The sequence below is a fragment of the Oncorhynchus kisutch genome, linkage group LG17 (genome assembly GCF_002021735.2).
Source record: "Oncorhynchus kisutch isolate 150728-3 linkage group LG17, Okis_V2, whole genome shotgun sequence".
Lineage (NCBI taxonomy): Eukaryota > Metazoa > Chordata > Actinopteri > Salmoniformes > Salmonidae > Oncorhynchus > Oncorhynchus kisutch.
In genome coordinates, this window is record NC_034190.2 from 65123164 (window position 1) to 65143704 (window position 20541).

General features: G+C 45.4%; 1 protein-coding gene across 5 annotated transcripts in view; it reads left to right on the forward strand.

The window, feature by feature from the left end:
• LOC109908106 (signal peptide, CUB and EGF-like domain-containing protein 3) overlaps positions 1-20541 on the forward strand; it is a 125121-nt gene that overhangs the window by 86782 nt on the left and 17798 nt on the right. For 3 of the 5 annotated variants that reach the window (XM_020506574.2, XM_020506573.2, XM_020506575.2), the window contains exons 7-9: positions 6512-6559; positions 11300-11416; positions 13008-13130. In XM_020506574.2, the coding sequence (XP_020362163.1) occupies positions 6512-6559; positions 11300-11416; positions 13008-13130 (288 nt within the window). The remainder of the gene's footprint in view (positions 1-6511; positions 6560-11299; positions 11417-13007; positions 13131-20541) is intronic. The other 2 variants (XM_020506576.2, XM_020506577.2) reach the window with 1 other exon arrangement.

A 20541-nucleotide genomic window follows, 5' to 3' on the forward strand; every position in this document is an offset into this window, starting at 1 on the left:
CCTCTGTGGAAATGGGAGAACCTTCCTGAAGGACAACCATCTCTGCAGCAGTCCACCAATCAGGCCTTTATGGTAGAGCGGCCAGACGGAAGCCACTCCTCAGTCAAAGGCACATGACAGCCCGCTTGGAGTTTGCCAAAATGCACCTAAAGGACTCTCAGACCATGAGAAACAATATTCTCTGGTCTGATCCACAGACAATGCAATCTCTATTGCACACCACAGTGCCCTTTCCCAGCTGGACAAAAGCAACACCTATGTGAGAATGTTATTCATTGACAACATCTTACCATTCAACACCATAGTGCGCTCAAAGCTCATCACTAAGCTAAGGACCCCGGAACTAAACACCTCCCTCTGCAACTGGATCCTGGACTTCCTGGCGGGCCACTCCCAGGTGGTAAGGGTAGGTAACAACACAACTGCCATGCTGATCCTCAACACGGGGGCCCCTCAGGGGTACGTGCTCAGCCCCCTTCTGTACTCCCTGTTCACTCATGACTCTACGGCCAGGCACGACTCCCAACACCATCATTAAGTTTGCTGATGACACAACAGTGGTAGGCCTGATCACTGACATCGATGAGAGAGCCTATAGGGAGGAGGTCACACCTGGCAGTGTGGTGCCAGGATAACAACCTCTCCCTCAACATGATCAAGACAAAGGAGATTATTGTGGACTACAGGAAAAGGAGGACCGAGCACGCCCCCATTCTCATCGATGGGGCTGTAGTGGAGCCTATCATGGTCCAAGCACACCAAGACAGTCGAGAAGAGGGCATAACAACGCCTCTTCCCCCTCGGGAGACTGAAAAGATTTGGCATGGGTCCTCAGATCCTCAGAAAGTTCTACAGCTGCATCATCGAGAGCATGGTTGATGGTTGCACCACAGCCTGGTATGGATCCTGCTCGGTCTCTGACCGCGAGGCACTACAGAGGGTAGTGCGTATGGACCAGTACATCACAGGTGCCAAGCTTCCTGCCATTCAGGACCTCTATACCATCGGGTGTCAGAGGAAGGCCCCCAAAAAATCCAAAGACTCCAGCCACCCTAGTCATAGATTGTTCTCTCTGCTACCGCACGCAAATGGTACCGGAGCACCAAGTCTAGGACCAAAAGGCTTCTTAACAGCTTCTACCCCCAAGCCATAAGACTCATGAACACCTAATCAAATGGTTACCTGGACTATTTGCATTTTCCCCCCAACCCCCATTTTTACGCTGCTGCTACTCTTTTTTATTCATACATATTCACTTTACCTCTACCTACATATTACCTCAATTAACTGTAAGGTCTACAGCTGTTGTATTTGGCGCATGTGACAAATAACATTTGATTTGATTTTGATTTGATGAAACCAAGAATGAACTCTTTGGCCTGAATGCCAAGCGTCATGTCTGGAGGAAACCTGGCACCATCCCTACGTTGAAGCATGGTGGTGGCAGCATCATGCTGTGGGGATGTTTTTCAGAGGCAGGGACTGGGAGACTGGTCAGGATCCAGGGAAAGATGAACGGAGCAAAATACAGAGAGCTCCTTGATGAAAACCTGCTCCAGAGTGCCCAGGACCTCGGACCGGGGCGAAGGTTCACCTTCCAACAGGATAACGACCCTAAGCACACAGCCAAGACAACGCAAGAGTGTCTTCAGGGCAAGTCTCTGAATGTCCTTGAATGGCCCAGCCAGAGCCCGGACTTGAACTCGATCGAACATCTCTGGAGAGGCCTGACAGAGCTTGAGAGGATCTGCAGAGAAGAATGGTGTAAACTCCCCAAATACAGGTGTGCCAAGCTTGTAGCCTCATACCCAAGAAGACTCAAGGCTGTAATCGCTGCCAAAGGTGCTTCAACAAAGTACTGAGTAAAGGGTCTGAATACTTAGGTAAATGTGATATTTCAGTTTTTTTATTGTAATACCTTTTCAACAATGACTAAAAACCTGTTTTTGCTTTGTCATTATGGGCTATTGAGTGTAGATTAATGCGGAGAAAAAACAATTTAATACATTTTAGAATAAGGCTGTAATGTAACAAAATGTGTAAAAAGTCAAGGGGTCTTAATACTTTCCGAATGCACTGTAATTAACTGATGTCGTTTCCATTATTTGAATTCCATTTTGTATGTTTTTTTTCTGTGAGCTCTATGCTCAGTTTCTGTGAGCTCTATGCTCAGTTTCTGTGAGCTCTATACTCAGTTTCTGTGAGCTCTATGCTCAGTTTCTGTGAGCTCTATGCTCAGCTTCTGTGAGCTCTATGCTCAGTTTCTGTGAGCTCTATGCTCAGTTTCTGTGAGCTCGATACTCAGTTTCTGTGAGCTCTATGCTCAGTTTCTGTGAGCTCTATGCTCAGTTTCTGTGAGCTCGATGCTCAGTTTCTGTGAGTTCTATGCTCAGTTTCTGTGAGCTCTATGCCCAGTTTCTGTGAGCTCGATACTCAGTTTCTGTGAGCTCGATACTCAGTTTCTGTAAGCTCGATACTCAGTTTCTGTAAGCTCGATACTCAGTTTCTGTAGAGAAAAATCAGATCAAGCCCTACTGTGCGATGTAGTAGTTGTAGTTTCCAACAGGCCAATATTCTACATAGAGCAGAAAATGTGGTCATTGAATACAATGACCATAATCCATTGCGCGCCCACTTACTTGACCAGACCTCGTTGACAGAGTTGGAGAGAAGAGTGAACGTATGAGAGGGATATAAATCAGTTGCTTTGCGAGGTATTTCTACCTGAAAATACATGATCTAGTGATTGATAGTTGGTATTCAGCAGTCCATAAAAGTATGCCTTATTTACTTTGAAGAACTACAAAATAGTGTTTTAGTCAGACAGCAGCTCTATAGAGATGAGATGATGACTTAGAATGAAATAATAAAATCGTAAAATAATACAAATATTTTATTAAAGTAAAGTAATGTGAATAAATAGTTAATAAGTAATAAGCAGTAATGTGCGGTCACTACCATCATGGGACTTTTATTACCCATTTTATTCTGTCTTTTTACAGCATTCAACCCACATAATGCATTTGATGAATAAAAATTGTGATTATTTAAAAAATTATCGAACCGAAATTGAACCGACCTCAAAAAGCACTAGTCGCTTAGCACAACTGCTTTGGATGGCTGGTTGACTGGTTTGGTTTGCTAAAGTGTCGGTAGCTGGTCAGCTGGTTTGGGTGGCTGGTTGGCTGGTTTCAGTGGCTGGTTGGCTGGTGGCTAATTGGCTGTTGTAGGTCGCTGCTTGGCATGTTTGCTCAGTGTGTCTGGTTCTACCCTCTCCACCACGGTGCTGATGAGATGCAGACCCATGTCAAGGACTGGTCAGCCACCCTATCATTACTGCCGTACGCTAGCGAGGCTGCCGGGACTCCACAAAGCCCGCTGTGGCCAAACTAGATGTCTGAGCCGCCATTACCAAGACCGAAAACATGTGTGCCTGATGTGACAGATTAGGGAGCGCCCAGGCAGTTAGGGTCTTGGGTTTCCCTCCACAGGCTCTGGGGGTAGGGTTGGAGTAGGGGGAGACAGGGGACAGGGAGGGGTGGTAAGCAGCCCACTCTGCGGTTTAGTGCTAGTGCCATCCATCTATCTGAGGGGCTATTAGTTAATAAAACCACAATAAAATAAACAAACCGCCAAACCAGCCCCTGGCGGCAGGCTGACTGACAGGATAATTGGGACTGCTTCAGCCAGGCACGAACATTACTACAGGCAGACAGACAGGACAGACTGGAAGATGGCCACTCCGAGTGAAAATAAATTTCCTCAGTGAAAATGTCACCAAATAAGGATGGGAGAGGTTTTTTTTGTAAATGTTTTATAGTGGTAGTGGAGGATGATGGTTGACAAAACAACCAAAGCAATCTTTATGTAAGTTAGAGTATTCTGTTCATTTAGCTTCAATATACATACTAAACTACAGTAGTTTCATTGAACCGGGCTTCCACTTCAATGCTCTCAGTCCCATTAATGACACTGGAACAGGACCAACTAAACCATTGTTGACCAAGATTAGTTGGCAATATGAACAATACGATGTCACAAACGCCTGGAGTGGTTGGTGCAGAGTCAAATGCAGAGAGCAGAGGATACTGGGGAAACCGGCTTTATTAGGATTCCCAAAACCAACGGCCAAAACAACGGGCGAAAAATCGACAGAAAATAGCCCAACCCAAACACAGAGCACAAACGGACAGGAACACAGCACGCACAACCTGACTCACAGAAAAACAATCCCGCACAAAATTAGGCGGGCCTAACAGGCTTAAACAGACATGAAAAAGAAACAAAATAAGAGACAGGTGCAACCAATAAGACCAAACAAACATAAAAGTAAAAGGGGATCTGTGGCGGCTAGTAGACCGGCGATGGCGACCGCCGAACAGGCAGGGGAGCCACCTTCGAACAGGCAGGGGAGCCACCTTCGAACAGGCAGGGGAGCCACCTTCGAACAGGCAGGCGAGCCACCTTCGAACAGGCAGGGGAGCCACCTTCGAACAGGCAGGGGAGCCACCTTCGAACAGGCAGGCGAGCCACCTTCGAACAGGCAGGGGAGCCACCTTCGAACAGGCAGGGGAGCCACCTTCGAACAGGCAGGGGAGCCACCTTCGAACAGGCAGGGGAGCCACCTTCGAACAGGCAGGGGAGCCACCTTCGAACAGGCAGGGGAGCCACCTTCGAACAGGCAGGCGAGCCTGTCGGTAGTCCAACAGTGTGTAGTTTTAGTGGAATATCCATTAAGGGTGGTGTTTCATGTGCACTTTACCATATCTTCATTCTGTTGTCTCCGTCTCTCCACACAAACTCAATTACTATTCAACAATAACGGGCAACAACGCAGGCCTTGAAACGGTTTGCCTTTTCATCTTTCCTATCTATCACTTTTAGTACGTTGTTGGGGGTTTAGAGTTTATAGTGCAAGTCTCAAGACATTTACTTTATATGCTGTACATTTCCGTATCAGTAGAGCGCCCGTGTGTATAGGGAAAAACACACACATAAAATTAGCATGGTGCAGCATATCTACATTTATGCTGTCCCTGTCATACACACTCACAAGCATGCGCACACACACACACACACACACACACACACACACACACACACACACACACACACACACACACACACACACACACACACACAAATGTATGTGTGGAGAGTGCACACACTCCACTTGCTCAAACGCACACACACACATACATACTAACTTTTCAAGTGGCCCATACTGTATATCCATTCTTACCAACTGTACTAACTTTTCAAGTGGTTCATACTGGATATCCATTCTTACCAACTGTACTAACTTTTCAAGTGGTTCATACTGTATATCCATTCTTACATACTGTACTAACTTTTCAAGTGGTTCATAGTGTATATCCATTCTTACATACTGTACTAACATTTCAAGTGGTCTATACTGTATATCCATTCTTACATATTAACTTTTCAGGTGGTCCATACTGTATATCAATCAAATGTATTTATAAAGCCCTTCTTACATCAGCTGATGTCACAAAGTGCTGTACAGAAACCCAGCCTATATCCATTGTTATGGTGGTTGTACATTTGAATGCTTTTGACAGTTGCTCTGTCTTTCTGTCTGGGGGCGTGGCCTAGAGGCATGGTTGTTGGGGCATGTTGGGATGCAGCCATGTTGGTATAATGGGGACAGCAGATGTAAACAGTGCATGCTGTGTGTGCCGTCTCCTCACTGAGGTAAAGAATCCTCAACGGTTCTCATGCGATTCTATGAAAACAGAGAGTGATATGGAACTGTGTGATCCCTCATTTCCCTGAATGACATCAGACGAATAAGAGATTCTAAGCACGTCGAGGAGAGTAGTGTCACACTCACACAACATAACACAACAGTAGCACAATGTGTGACGTCACAACTTCCGTTTTTTTTTAATACCCCAAATGCCTGCTAGCAAAGCATGAGGGTGAATCTGACTGTTTCTGACCTGCCTTTTCTTACTAACCACTAACTACCTGCTATAATGGCTTGCAGAGCTTGAACTAACTGAACGACACCCCTGGCGTTACCTCAAGTCTGCCTCCACCCTACAACTCTTGAATGCGTGGCTCTTGTATGTGCATGGTGGCTTCTTTCTGCCTTTGTCGTTAGAGGTGACCCTCTTCTTCTAGAGAATGATCTATCATAGCCATTTTCTGGTTTGATTTAGAAAGTACACACCATTCTTTGGTCAGTCATTATCAATAGCGCTGTGTATCAATAGTTTTGCCCTTGTGATAAATCAATGGTTTTTTGAAACTCCTCTGGGCGTTTCATCCAGTAGAAATAGATGACCTATTTGATGTGTTTCATGAATACACCTGCTTAGTCAAACAGCCCAGAAATGGGGGCAATTCCAGTGAAAAGTGTACCACTAATGTACAGTATTATATACATACAGAATTATTCTCATGATGACATCACCGATGTTTGGCCCAAGGTCCTATTTGGAGCACTAAAGCAGTGTTTTTGCAATGTATGTGTATGTGTGTGCAGGGGAGAGGAGTCTCCAGAACCAGGCAGCCCCACAGCTGTTCCCCAATGGTAAATATCTCTGTTCCTCTGGTTTCTCTCTGGGGGCTCCACTGACCATCTGACTCTTCACTGCGCCCCTTCGTACGTCTATGTGGGTGTGGGCTGAAGGCCGACCGACCCGGGGGAAACTAACTAACCTAACACACATTGCACCCCTCCCAAAGGGGCATCATCCCTCTCTGACCCCTGACCTTTGACACCTTCCCACTTTCCTTGTCCTTCTGTGAATGCCCTTTCAATAACAATGGTGGATGCCCATGTCAAACCGTGCCTTTTCAAAACAACGCTGCTGTATTAGGAAGAAGCCTTCATCTTACCAGCACCACACAGTTTGAGGAAAATGAAAGACAGGTAAGAGATATATGGGATCTATTGAACACTACAATATAGAGGCTTTAGAATGGACTTCCTGGTTCTGTATCACAGAACAGCCCTTCCCAACCTTAATCCTTAGCCAATCTGTTCTGTCTGACCCTTTCATAAATGCTCTATGCCTATCTTTTGATAGCTGTAAATGGATGTGCTGGTAATAGCTGGGCTAAGTGAATAACCTGACTCAAAGTCCTCAACCTCTCTTCCAATTACTGTGATGGCTGTTGAGAAACAGGCCAAGGAAGGAGCCTGTGGTTTATTTGTGTTTTGATACAACTGCCATGAAGGGAATTAAGCCCTGTGCCGAGCAGCTATCCGTGGCCGGTTCTGAAATGCTATCACAGAGTATTAGTGTTTGAGAGGGAGCCAGAGGCATGGCCATGACTTGACAGTCAGCCACACAATAGACGTAACACAGAATACCTCTTTGTTCTAAAGTTTCATGTAGGCCTACACCATCCAACTTTTTGAATGCACAGAATCACGTATTTTAGAAGTTATCATGTGCTGTAAATGTATGCCGTTACATAGTGTGGAATGTATACTTCCACTTGGAGAAATGTACAGTGCAGGTTTTATATTTCTTTCAAGATTTTTCTGAACATTTAAGAGGGGGTGCATAGTATATAAAAGTCACTCTTTCTCCATCAAACACAATATTATGATCAATTGTATTGAGAAACAATCAAATATTATTACATAACAATTCAAATCATGAAAAATGCACTTCAACCCAAATTGTCTGCTGATAAATGATGCTGTTATGATCTGACAGAAATGCCAAGAAAAATAAGCACATAAATCTGTATAAATGAATCAGACCACTGCATATCAGAGAGATTTATGACTTAATTACAAAGCTCCAAATAGTGGGGGAACCTGATGAGAGAGGGGGAGAGAGAGAGGGAGAGAGAGGGAGAGAGAGGGGGAGAGAGGGGGGTGAGAGAGAGGGGGCTGAGAGAGAGAGGGTGAGAGAGAGAGGGGGAGAGAGACGGTAAGAGAGAGAGGGGGAGAGAGAGAGGGGGAGAGGGGGGGGTGAGAGAGAGAGGGGAGAGAGAGCGGGGGAGAGAGAGGGGGAGAGAGGGGGGTGAGAGAGAGGGGGCTGAGAGAGAGAGGGTGAGAGAGAGAGGGGGAGAGAGACGGTAAGAGAGAGAGGGGGAGAGAGAGAGGGGGAGAGGGGGGGTGAGAGAGAGAGGGGAGAGAGAGAGGGGGAGAGAGGGGGGGAGAGAGAGGAGAGAGAGGGGGGGAGAGAGAGAGAGAGAGAGAGGGGGAGAGAGAGGGGGGTGCGAGAGAGGGGGAGAGAGAGAGGGAGAGAGAGGGGGAGAGAGGGGGGTGAGAGAGAGGGGGCTGAGAGAGAGAGGGTGAGAGAGAGAGGGGGAGAGAGACGGTAAGAGAGAGAGGGGGAGAGAGAGAGGGGGAGAGGGGGGGGGTGAGAGAGAGAGGGGAGAGAGAGAGGGGGAGAGAGGGGGGGGAGAGAGAGGAGAGAGAGGGGGGGAGAGAGAGAGAGGGGGAGAGAGAGGGGGGTGCGAGAGAGGGGGAGAGAGAGAGGGGGAGAGAGATGGTAAGAGAGAGACGGTAAGAGAGAGAGGGGGGGAGAGAGAGGGGGAGAGGGGAGGGAGAGAGAGAGGGGGGAGAGAGAGAGGGGGGAGAGAGGCGGAGAGAGAGAGGGGGGGAGCGAGAGAGGGGGAGAGAGAGAGAGGGGGGAGAGAGAGAGGGGGAGAGAGAGAGGGGGAGAGAGGGGGGTGAGAGAGAGAAGGGGAGAGAGAGAGGGGGAGAGAGGGGGAGAGGGGGGGGGGGGAGGGGGAGAGAGAGAGAGAGAGGGATTCTCTAAGGAGATTCACTCTCAAGGTATTTTAAGAGTGATAAAGTCATTTTGTCTAAACTAATAGTAAAAGTAAGTTGTTACCATGGTCGCTCGTGCTCTCTGCCGGGGTTTCAGTGAGCTCAAACAGAGCTCAAAGAGATTCCCTAAATGAGCCCAGAAATCGATACTGCCAAGCCTGACAAAAGCTCACCCTTTGGTTGCTTTCAAAGCTGCGGTGGTAGAGGATATTTGCAGACCATTTTCAGGGGTGTCATCATCCTATTGTGTTTTTTAAAAATTATTATTGAAAAAGTATTTGCTACATTATTTTCCTTCTTTCCAAATAACCTTGTGTACTATTTTCATAATAACCCAATTCTAACTGCATGTCTACTGCTAGGTGAACTCGGATGCTTGGATTTGGAAGAGAGTGTGTGTGTGTGTCTATGTGTTTGTTTGCATATGCTTATGAAATATTTTGTTTGACTATCCAATTGGAGAGCATTGACCACTTAGGACATATTGCCTATGTATTTATTTAGCAGCCAGCTAGAGGTATGTCGCCCCTTGGCAAACAACCAAAGCTTATCACCACATAGGTGTAATTTGCCAGTCAAATGACAACATATTGCTATTGCTTCAGGGTGAGAGGTGTACTGTCCTTTACATCCATACTGATCAACACTGTACATATCAGAGCCTTTCTGTTGTACAATTTACAAAAGTCTGCCCACAGCTGTGGACGTGGCTGGTCTACCCACAGCTGTGGACGTGGCTGGTCTGCCCACAGCTGTCGACGTGGCTGGTCTGCCCACAGCTGTGGACGTAGCTGGTCCTCATCCAGAAGACCGAACCCACACACATACCAGGGCTTGTGTCGCTCTCTTCTATTTTGGCAAGCCATAATCGTCATAAAGGTTTCTTTACCCTCTTAACACATGATCATTACTGTTTTGTGTGATAACTGCCCCACTAAGCATTTTGGAGGCATGTCGTGACAGTTCTGCATCACCGTGCCTGCCAACTCTCTGTGCCTCACAGACAGTGTGCAATTTGGACAAACACACAGGCTGTGCCACTCATCACCACACAACACTACCATGGTTCACTAGGAATGCTCTCTCTCTCTCTCTCTACACCAGCGCAGAGCCCTTGGACTTTCACAGGATGGCTGAGCCATCGTCTTTAAATTACAGCCAGAGCCAGGCCCATGAAGGCCCATACCAGCAGAACACTGCCTGGGGTCTCTGTCACAGTGTTGCTGTGATACCACTGTCTGTCACCAGAAGTGAAACAAGCAACAAATGCATAAAAACTTTCTCCCACTTAGATAGAATTCCTTGATCTATGATCCTTGACGGTTCAGTCTGCCTCATTATGGCTGCTCGCTGCAGCATAATGTCATGTTAGTCTAGGTATTCCCCCAAAATATAAAGTTATTCTGTGTGGAGATTTGGGCAGCAGTGCTTCCTCTGTGGTGTCATGTGTGAGAAGCCCTCTCCATACCAGTCTCAACCCTCTCAGCAGTCTGTGATGAAGCCCACAGCCAGGCCAGCTGTTCCGGTGCTCTTTATGAGATAGGTTCTTGGGTCTTTAATAGACTTATTTTTGAGTTAACTGCCGACTGGTATCCCTCAGCTTATTAGAGGAAAAGTGATGCAGTGTGCTTCTCTGTGAGTGATCAGCTGCCCTTAGAGCAAGATATCGTATATGAGGTTTAGTTTTTTAATGGTGTTATTTTTCCAGTGTGTTTGAAGCTATTGGTGAAGGCTGCCAAAAGAATGTAACAGTAGACGGACACCAAGCTCTTTAAAGTTTGATCAAATTTCTTCTCTTCTGCGATTTGTTAAAAATCTCCTATCTCCTACGTGAAATGTGTCAGCGTCTGTAGATGAGGTCATGAGGCATAGCCTGGCAGCCAAGCTGCCCTCCTTTCCCTGACTGACCACCCTCCATTCCTCAAATCAATCTTTCTAACGCACGGACTGGCCTGGCGAAATTGCTTTTTTATCCCCAAAATGCCTGGGAGCTCTTGTCAAAGCCAGAGTAAAAAATATATATTTTGACCACAACTGTCTGGAGGAAGAGCTGGTTTGTTCTCGTGAGAGGAGTTGGTTGATGTCCTGTGAGGAAGTTGGGGGAGGAATGTTTTTTTTAGTTTTTTTTAACTCACTGCTCCCAAGAGCAGCTAAACATGCACACAATCATTTGTTTATGTCTTGACATTATGCTCTTAGTACTCTGATCCTTTATTTTCCATAGTGCTGTTGTTAGTCCGGTGCATTATCTAACTCTGTCTTCTTTGTCCACTTCCCCTGAGAAAACAGGAGAAAACTACTTCAGCACTTCCTGTCTCTTATTTGTCTTGTTCTTATCCTCTTTGAAACTACACTGTACACTAATAGACATCTTTTAAACAAGCAACCGGTTTTGGGAACAGTTACACCACCTATAAAATCCCTGTGTGTGTGTGTGTGTGTGTGTGTGTGTGTGTGTGTGTGTGTGTGTGTGTGTGTGTGTGTGTGTGTGTGTGTGTGTGTGTGTCTAACTGTGATGTATGTTTCTCTCTGCAGAGACGTGTTTAGTGAACAATGGTGGCTGTGACAGCACATGTCATGATGCAGTGACCGGAGTCCGCTGCAGCTGTCCTGTAGGCTTCACTCTCCAGCCAGACCGCAAGACCTGCAAAGGTAACCTAACACACACACCTTCTCACCTCACCCTATCAAACAAAAATCACCTGTCAATCACCTGGTTGCAGATCAATCATTCTTTCTATGTTTTCCTTTTGATCTATCTTGCTGGTTCCTTTACTGGCCCCCCTTCCACCCCCACAGCCCTCCATGTACATTGTGTCCACAGTCACAGTGGCCACGGGAATCAGGGACCTAACAGACTCTAATCAGGGAGGCATTGTGGGCTTGTTGAGGCGCGTAGGACTGCCGCTGTCTGGTTCCCCAGGTGTGGCTCACCTGACCTCACCTCAACTTGCCACCCTACTCTGCCTCCCTCCCCTGCCTTCCTCTTCCCCTCTGTCTTATTGGCTGCCTCTGTCTCTTTCAGAGCTCTCACATTGGGATTGAGGGGTAGCCCAGGCCTTATCAAATAAAATAAAATAAAATAAAATTTGTCACATACACATGGTTAGCAGATGTTAATGCGAGTGTAGTGAAATGCTTGTGCTTCTAGTTCCGACAATGCAGTAATAACCAACCAGTAATCTAACCTAACAATATCACAACAGGATGCCAACAATTTAATGCTGTGTATATATTTTGTATGACCATAACCCTGAGGTAATGGGTACTGCGTTGGCAGCACATCCTTTTGTCAAGCTGCCCATATCCTGTTACTGCTGTTAAACACAAATAGCTTAATTTTCTCAAAACTTATCAAAAAGCTTTTGTAAATGTATGCAAAGAAGAGCATTGGAGTAAGAAGGATTTAGATTAGGAGAACATTTTGGGAAGATGAAAACCTAGAAGAAGAGACAGAGAGAGAAAAGAAGAAGCAGAAGAGCTCTGTGTAGAAACTCAAGACTTTTGATGCTGCCAAGAAGCCAAGAATAGGAGTCTGCTTCCCCTCCAGTGCTCATAACGTTAAAGCTAACAACTCTGATAAAAGTACATTGGATTTTATTAGTTTCGTTTCAGAGGAAACAAAAGGAAAACAACCTCAGAGAGCACTGGCACGAGAAGACAGAGAGAGAGAGAGAGTTATTATTTTATTCAATTTCTGAGGCATTTATTTTAACCAGATGATGGACTGAACTCTCCTTCAAGAAACAAACGCCTCATTTAAGATTTAATCTGAAACATTACCCAACCTGCCAGGCCCTGGTGAGCCATGTGATGTATTGATTGGTTATTGACAATGAAAAGAACGGTCGAGCTGTGTCGGGCTGTGCCGCTGAGACATAGTTCTGCCCTGGCTGTCTCTGTAAGAGCTGTGATCTATTCTAACAACATGTGGACCCAGATCATACTCGTCTTAATGCTGGCCCTAAGGGAAAATCTCTAATGCACTTTCCTTGTGCAACTCTCTCTTCTCTTTCTGGGATGGATCTCCACTCAGCTGTTCTCGCCTGCTGCCTGGGCCCCAGAGTCATCTATCACACATGCATATTTCAGCCATCAAACACACATCACATCTTTACCCTCTATCTCTCTCTCTTCCTCTCTCTCTCTCTGCCCCTCTCCCTCTCTCCCATCCCCATCTCTCTCTCTCCCCGTCAGTGCGTTAAAGTGAATGCTATGTACTGTATGTGTTTTCTGTCCTCAGACATTGATGAGTGTCGCCTGAACAACGGGGGGTGTGATCACGTATGTCGGAACACAGTGGGCAGCTTCGAGTGCAGCTGCAAGAAGGGCTACAAGCTACTGACCAATGAGAGGACATGCCAAGGTAGGAGCCCATCCCTCCAACCAATCATCGGTCAGAAAACAGACCTAACAAGACCTGGTCATACTGCTCATGATCCAATGTCCCAGTGACCACTACCTGTTCCGTGTGCCCTTCAGCTAATGACATAGTTTTTAGATGTTTATGAGTTCAGCAGGTTTATTCACCATGTTACTGAGGTGAATTGGAAGGTAATAGCATAGTGGTGATAATAATACATTGACTTCCTCCTCCCTAATTGTTTTGGCTTCAGCACGCTGAGGGAAGCTGCAGAACCAGGCCTCTATCTGGCTTGTTTGTTTCTGAGATTCAGTGGGAGCCGGGGGAGCCAGCTGCAGAACAAATAAAGAGTGTGCCATGCAGAACTATGGAACCATGCAACTATGGAACTGAGCTAACTGACATTCTGAGTGGAAAAATAGACGATGTGCCTTGTCAATCAGTGTCAGGGCTGGTGCATATCAGGGACATGCCTTGGGCTCAACACTGAAACACATCATCCTAAACATGCACATCTATACCAAGTATGCTGTTCAACTCACTGTATGGAGACCAACTGTTTCTATAATTTTACTTTAGAGCATGTAAAGGTACATCAACCTGACTATTTGGGGCAGGAATCTTTCTCTCCTCATTTGGAATCTATTTACATAACTTGGCAGATGCTTTTACCCAAAGTGTTTCACATTTAACACATACAATATGGCCCAAGGGAGATAACACATCTTTAATGTTCCCTCCAACCATCTCAGCCATATGGTCTTGGGAATATTCCGAGCTGAGAGGAGAAGGGTGGTGTTGTGTTGTATGTCTGGGGAGCTACTTGGGAACAGTGTGGAGATTGTCAGGAACAGTTTGTTTTGTCTGCAGATGAGGGGTGTTGATAAAGCTGGCCTCTTGTTGAGTGAGGCGTTGTCAGGCCAACACGCTCTGCTGCACCCCGTGCTACACCGCGCCACGCTGGCTACAGGCTCATCCGTCTAGTCTACTCCGCCAGCTCCTATCCCTCCTGCGCTCCCTGACAACTGAAAAGAAAGAAAAAGAGAGAAAAGCTTAATTTCTCTAAATTGCTGTCAGGTTGTTGCAGTAATCCTGGGTGTCTGCTATACCTGGGTGACTGTCTGACTGACTGACGGTCTGATTGGTCCATGGCAGGGAGACAGGGATTTTAGCAGGTCTATAGTGTTATTCTAGTGTACTGTTTGTTTACAGTGTGTGAAGAGGTGTTTTGTTCCTCAATGTATCATGGTTAGGTAGTCCCACATGATCTTACAGTATTTCCTTGATAGGTAACTGTCAATATAGTGCTTGGCCATTTTTTCTTAATGTTTTTTGTGCAGATCTTTTTTGGAGTGGACACCTTTATCCAATGTCCTAACATCAACAGCAATATACTACACTGAAAAAATATAAACGCAACATTTTTCATAAGCTGAAATAAACGATCCCTGAGATTTTCCATACACACAAAGTGTATTTCTCACAGATTTTGTGCACACATTTGTTTACATCCTTGTTAGTGAACATATCTAATTTGCCAAGATAATCCATCCACCTGGCAGATGTTGCATATCAAGAAGCTGATTAAACAACATTATCATTACACAGGTGCACCTTGTGCTGGGTTCAATAAAATGCCACACTAAAATGTGCAGTTTTGTCACACAAGAAAATGCCACAGATATCTCAAGTTTTCAGTGAGCATGTAATTGGCAAGCTGACTGCAGGAATGTCAACCAGAGCTGTTGCCAGATAATGTAATGTTAATTTCTCTATCATAAGCCTCCTCCAACATTGTGTTAGAGAATTTGGCAGTGCGTCCAACCGGCCTCACAACCGCAAACCACGTGTATGGCGTCGTGTGGGGGAGCGGTTTACTGAACAGAATGCCCCGTGGTAGCTATGGTATGGGCAGACATAAGCTACAGACAACAAACACAATTGCAAATGCATGTTTCAGCATGATAATGCACAACCCCATGTCGCAAGGATCTGTACACAATTCCTGGAAGCTGAAAGTGTCCCAGTTCTTCCATGGCCTACATACTCACCAGACATGTCACCCATTGAGCATGTTTCAGATGCTCTGGATTAACGTGTACGACAGCGTGTTCCAGTTCCCGCCAATATCCAGCAACTTTGCACAGCCATTGAAGAGGAGAGGGACAATATTCCACAGGCCACAATCAACAGCCTGATCAACTCTATGTGAAGGAGTTATTTAGCGCTGGCAAATGGTGGTCACACCAGATACTGACTGGTTTTCGGATCCCCGCCGGATACCTTTTTTTAAGGTATCTGTGACCAACAGATGCATATCAAGATTCATGTTTTTAATGTCACATGCACAAGTACAGTGAAATTCAAACTCAAAACCCAGCAATGCAATGATCAATAACAATGTAATACTAGAAAAACACACAAGCAATAAAAAGAAATATGAAGAACACAATAAGTAAGTAAGCATACTATATACAGGGTCAGATCCAATGCTATATTCAGAATGTGCAGGGATACTGGAGTGATAGCGGTAGAAAGGTATAGGGGTAAGATGACTAGGCAACAGGATGTATGATGAACAGAGTAGCAGCAGCTTGTATGTGAGTGGGTGTAGAGTCAGTATAAACGTATGTGTGAGTGAGCTGATGATGGAGTTAGTGTTTGTGAGTGTGTATGGCCCTCTCTGTGTGCAAAGATACAGTGCAAAAATACAAATAGGTCAATAAAGATACAATGCTAACTCAGATAGCCTGTGTAGCTATTGTGTTAGCTATTGTGTTAGCTATTTATCAGTCTTATTGCTTGGGGATAGAAGCTGTTCAAGAGCCTGTTGGTGCCAGACTTGATGTACCGGTACCGCTTGTGGAAGCACAGAGAATAGTCTATGGCTTGGGTGGTTGAAGTCTTTAACGATTTTCCGGACCTTCCTACCACATCGCCTGATATAGATGTCTGGGATGGAAGGGAGCTCGGCCCCAATGACGTACTGGGCTGTCTGCACCACCTTCTGTAGCGCCATGAGATCGAGGGTGGTGCTATTGCCATACCAGGCAGTGATAAAGCCAGACAAGATGCTCTCAATGGTACAGCTTTGAACTTTTTCAACCACCTGAGGGGGAAGAGGCGCTGTCACACTTTCTTCACTACTGTGCATGTGTGTTTGGACCATTTTAAGTCTTTAGAGATTTGGACACTCTTGACCTACTCCACTGCAGTCCTCCCCCCCTTGTAGTCCACGATCAGCTCCTTGGTCTTACTGATGTTGAGGGAGACGCTGTTGATCTGGCACTACTCTGCCTGGTCACTAACCTCCTCCCTGTAGACTGACTCATCATCGCCAGTAATCAGGCCTACCACCATCGTGTTGTCAGCAAAGTTGATGATGGTGTTGGTCATGTGTGGCCACGCAGTCCTAGGTGAACAGGGAGTATAGGAGTGGACTAAACACACACCCCTGTGTTGAAGTCCAGGATCCAGTTGTAGAGGGAGTCCAAAGCTTGATGATGAGCTTGGAGGGGACAATGGTGCTGAACACTGAGCTGTAGTCAATGAACAGCATTTTCACATAGGTACAGTATCTTATCTAGGTGGGTGAAGGCAGTGTGAAGAGCAATTGAGATTGTGTCATATATGGATCTGTTGGGGCGGTATGCAAATTGGTGTGGGTCTCGGGTGTCTGGTATGATGGTGGAATTAGTGTGTGCCATAACCAGCCTCTCATAACACTTCGTAAATCAAATCAAATCAAATGTTATTGGTCACATACACATGGTTAGCAGATGTTAATGCGAGTGTAGCGAAATGTTTGTGCTTCTAGTTCTGACCATGCAGTAATATCTAATAAGTAATCTAACAATTTCACAACAATTACCTTTTACACACAAGTGTAAAGGAATGAATATAATATGTACATGTAAATATATGGATGAGCGATGGCCGAACGGCATAGGCAAGATGCAGTAGATGGTATAGAGTACAGTATGTACATATGAGATGAGTAATGTAGGGTATGTAAACATTATATATAGTGGCATTGTTTAAAGTGACTAGTGATACATTTAGTACATCCAATTTTGAATTATTAAAGTGGCTATAGATTTGAGTCAGTATGTTGGCAGCAGCCACAGTCAGAGTCTATCTAGAAGATAGCGAAGGAGTCAGGCGCAGGACACAGGACACAGGACACAGGACACAGGACACAGGTAAGAGTAAAACACTGTATTTACTCAACCCAAGAATGGAACCAAAATCCCGTTACAAAACAAGGACAAAACAGGACTCCAACTCCAACACACGAAAGACAATCACGCACAAAACAGAAAGGGAAGCCAGAGGGTTAAATAAGGAACATAATTATGAGATGGGAACCAGGTGTGTAAACAGACAAAACAAAAGGAAAAATGAAACATGGATCGGTGGCAGCTAGAAAGCCGGTGACGTCGACCGCCAAATGCCGCCCGAACAAGGAGAGGGAACAACTTCGGTGGAAGTCGTGACAGCCACTCAATGTTAGTGGTGGCTGTTTAACAGTCTGATGGCCTTGAGATAGAAGCTGTTTTTCAGTCTCAGTCCCTGCTTTGATGCACCTGTACTGACCTCGCCTTCTGGATGATAGCGGGGTGAACAGGTAGTGGCTCGGGTGGTTGTTGTCCTTGATGATCTTTTTGGCCTTCCTGTGACATCGGGTGGTGTGGGTGTCCTGGAGGGCAGATAGTTTGCCCCCGGTGATACGTTGTGCAGACCTCACTACCCTCTGGAGAGCCTTACGGTTGTGGACGGAGCAGTTGCCGAACCAGGCTGTGATACAGCCCGACAAGATGCTCTCGATTGTGCATCTGTAAAAGTTTGTGAGGGTTTTTGGTGACAAGCCACATTTCTTCAGCCTCCTGAGGTTGAAGAGGCGCTGTTGCGCCTTCTTCACCACGCTGTCTGTGTGTGTTGACCATTTTAGTTTGTCTGTTATATGTACGCCGAGGAACTTAAAACTTTCCACCTTCTCCACTACTGTTCATGATTACAGAAGTGAGTACTACAGGGTGGTAGTCATTGTGACATGAAGCCTTAGAGTTCTTGGGGACAGGAAGGATGGTGCTCATTTTAAACATGTGGGGATTACAGACTGGGACAAGGAGAGGTTGAAAATGAATATGGGTGCCAGCTGTTCTGTGCATGCTCGGAGAACGCTCCCTGGAATCTGTATCTGTGTTAGGGCCTAATCCATTTATTTCAATTGACTGATTTCATCATATGAACTGTAACTGAGTACAATTGTTGCATGTTGCGTTTATATTTTTGTTCAGTATAATTCTTAGGTAAGTGGTGTGTGGTCAGCACCTCCTCAGTCCAAGACCCAGCTGGGTGACTACAGCAGGGACCATCTCCCACGCTAGCTAGCTGAGATCTGGCCTGGCTGGCCATTGTTGTTTGGAACTTTGGGGAGCAAAAAGGAAGAGGGAAATGTGCTAAGCATAGGCCCAAATAACGCTCTTATCTATACCACCTGAAGACAGTGCCATATGTGAGTAAAATAGCTATAAAAACAATCCTAATAAATCCTGACTTATTAGAGATGTGGCTGTGCTGTTCGGTAAAAAGAAGAACCTACTACAGTACACAAAGTGCATACTGTGGTAAGGTGTTGGGATGTATAAACTGAACTCCACAACCCTGTTTATCTTGCTTTGAACGGACACTGTGTTTCCCAGCTGTCAGCGGCCCACGGCCCATCAATCAAGTCGCGACATGTCTGGCCCGGTCCAGGGCTTTGAGACATTCCTCGACCCTTCCTCCCCCCTACCCACCCCTCATCCCCTGCTAATCCCTATGAGGGCGTTGTCGGAGGGCCCTTATCAGATCCTACTAGGTCTCCCCCAGGAGGAGCATCAAGGCCTTATCTACTCTGTGTAAACAGCCTCTGCCAAGCATTGTTTCACCATTCTATTGTTGTAACAGTTATTTGCTCTGAAGGATTGTTATTTTTTGTAGCTGAGGGGGGAAGAGGAGGTGGTGGGGGGATTCGTAGGCCAGTTTGACACAGCGTGAGTCAGCGTAATTGCTGCTACGGAGGAGGATTGGCGGAAGAAACCTGTGGCTTTGTTTTTTTATTTTTTATTTTATCTTATGCAGTCATATGCCTGGCACCCCATAAATAACACAATTGTAGAAATGTGAGATTGTTCAGATGGAGGGAGCAAGCAAGCAAGGGGGTTTCTGCCTGTGTTGTGTTAAAAAAAACAGCAGCCACTGTTCCTTCAGTGTGTTCCTCATCTGCACGTACACCATGGGTCTCAAGCCCTGCCAACCACTGTATACCTCACCTTACCTGCTGGTAAACAACGAACATAGTCCCAGGCATCCTGAAACATCCAAGCCCATCCCTTACTTTGTACAGTGTAGTACAAATACAACGCTACAGGTTGCTTCTTCCCATTCAATCATATTGATCAGAGCCTGATAGAGTATGTCCAAGCAGCAAAGCATGTACCCAGTCAAGCCCAGTCCTGAGATGTTAGCTAGCATCCCAATGTCCCAGAGGAGTTCTTTCAAACAAAACAATTTATGCCATTTAGATGCCAATTAATTTCTATTTTTGACAGCTATGTAAAAGTTAGGTCTTAAAGCCCCCATGCAGTCTTTACATTTTAGATTAACAAAAAAAAAACATTACTGTATTTTTAAATCATCACTGTATGACTAATGAATCACTGTGTGTTTTTATTTAATGAAAATAACTCCAAATACATTTTTTATCATTTATTTCCATGAGCCTCCTTTGCCATTGAAATGCTCTGTCTGATCGTGTTGGTGTGTTGATACAAATGTAAATATGTATACATACACAGCTAGAGCCTACCCAGCTTACCCTAGAAGGGATACAGCTTTTGTCAAATTACCGTCAAAACTTTTCATAACCTTAACCTATTTCACCTAACCTGCTACGTTAATTCTCCTAACCTGCTGCATAAGTTATCTTAACCTGCTACGAAAAGTCAAATCTGACATGCTGTATCTCATTTAGTCAAAACCCACTTACCCATTCAAAGTAGGAGGATACTTATGCAAATAACATGCATATATAATATGATAAGATTGGGATTTCATGATTTGGGTCAAAAACTCCATCCCACAGGTTGAAATTGCAGGATTTTCCATTCAAACAGCTCTTAGACAACAAGGGAATTATCAGAATTTTCACAGTTTCTGAGTGTTATTTCGACCTCATAGTGTGGAAATATCATTACAAAAATGTACAATCAAATGTGTAACTGCACTGCCCCTTAATTAAAGCTCTACTGAGCCCCAAAGTAATAAACCAATGTGGTAATATATGAAAAGCATCTCTTCCTCAGTAGCCCAGTGTTAAACAGAAATATGACTCCATTCAAGGCATTGTGAAAGAGAGTTCACAATGTGA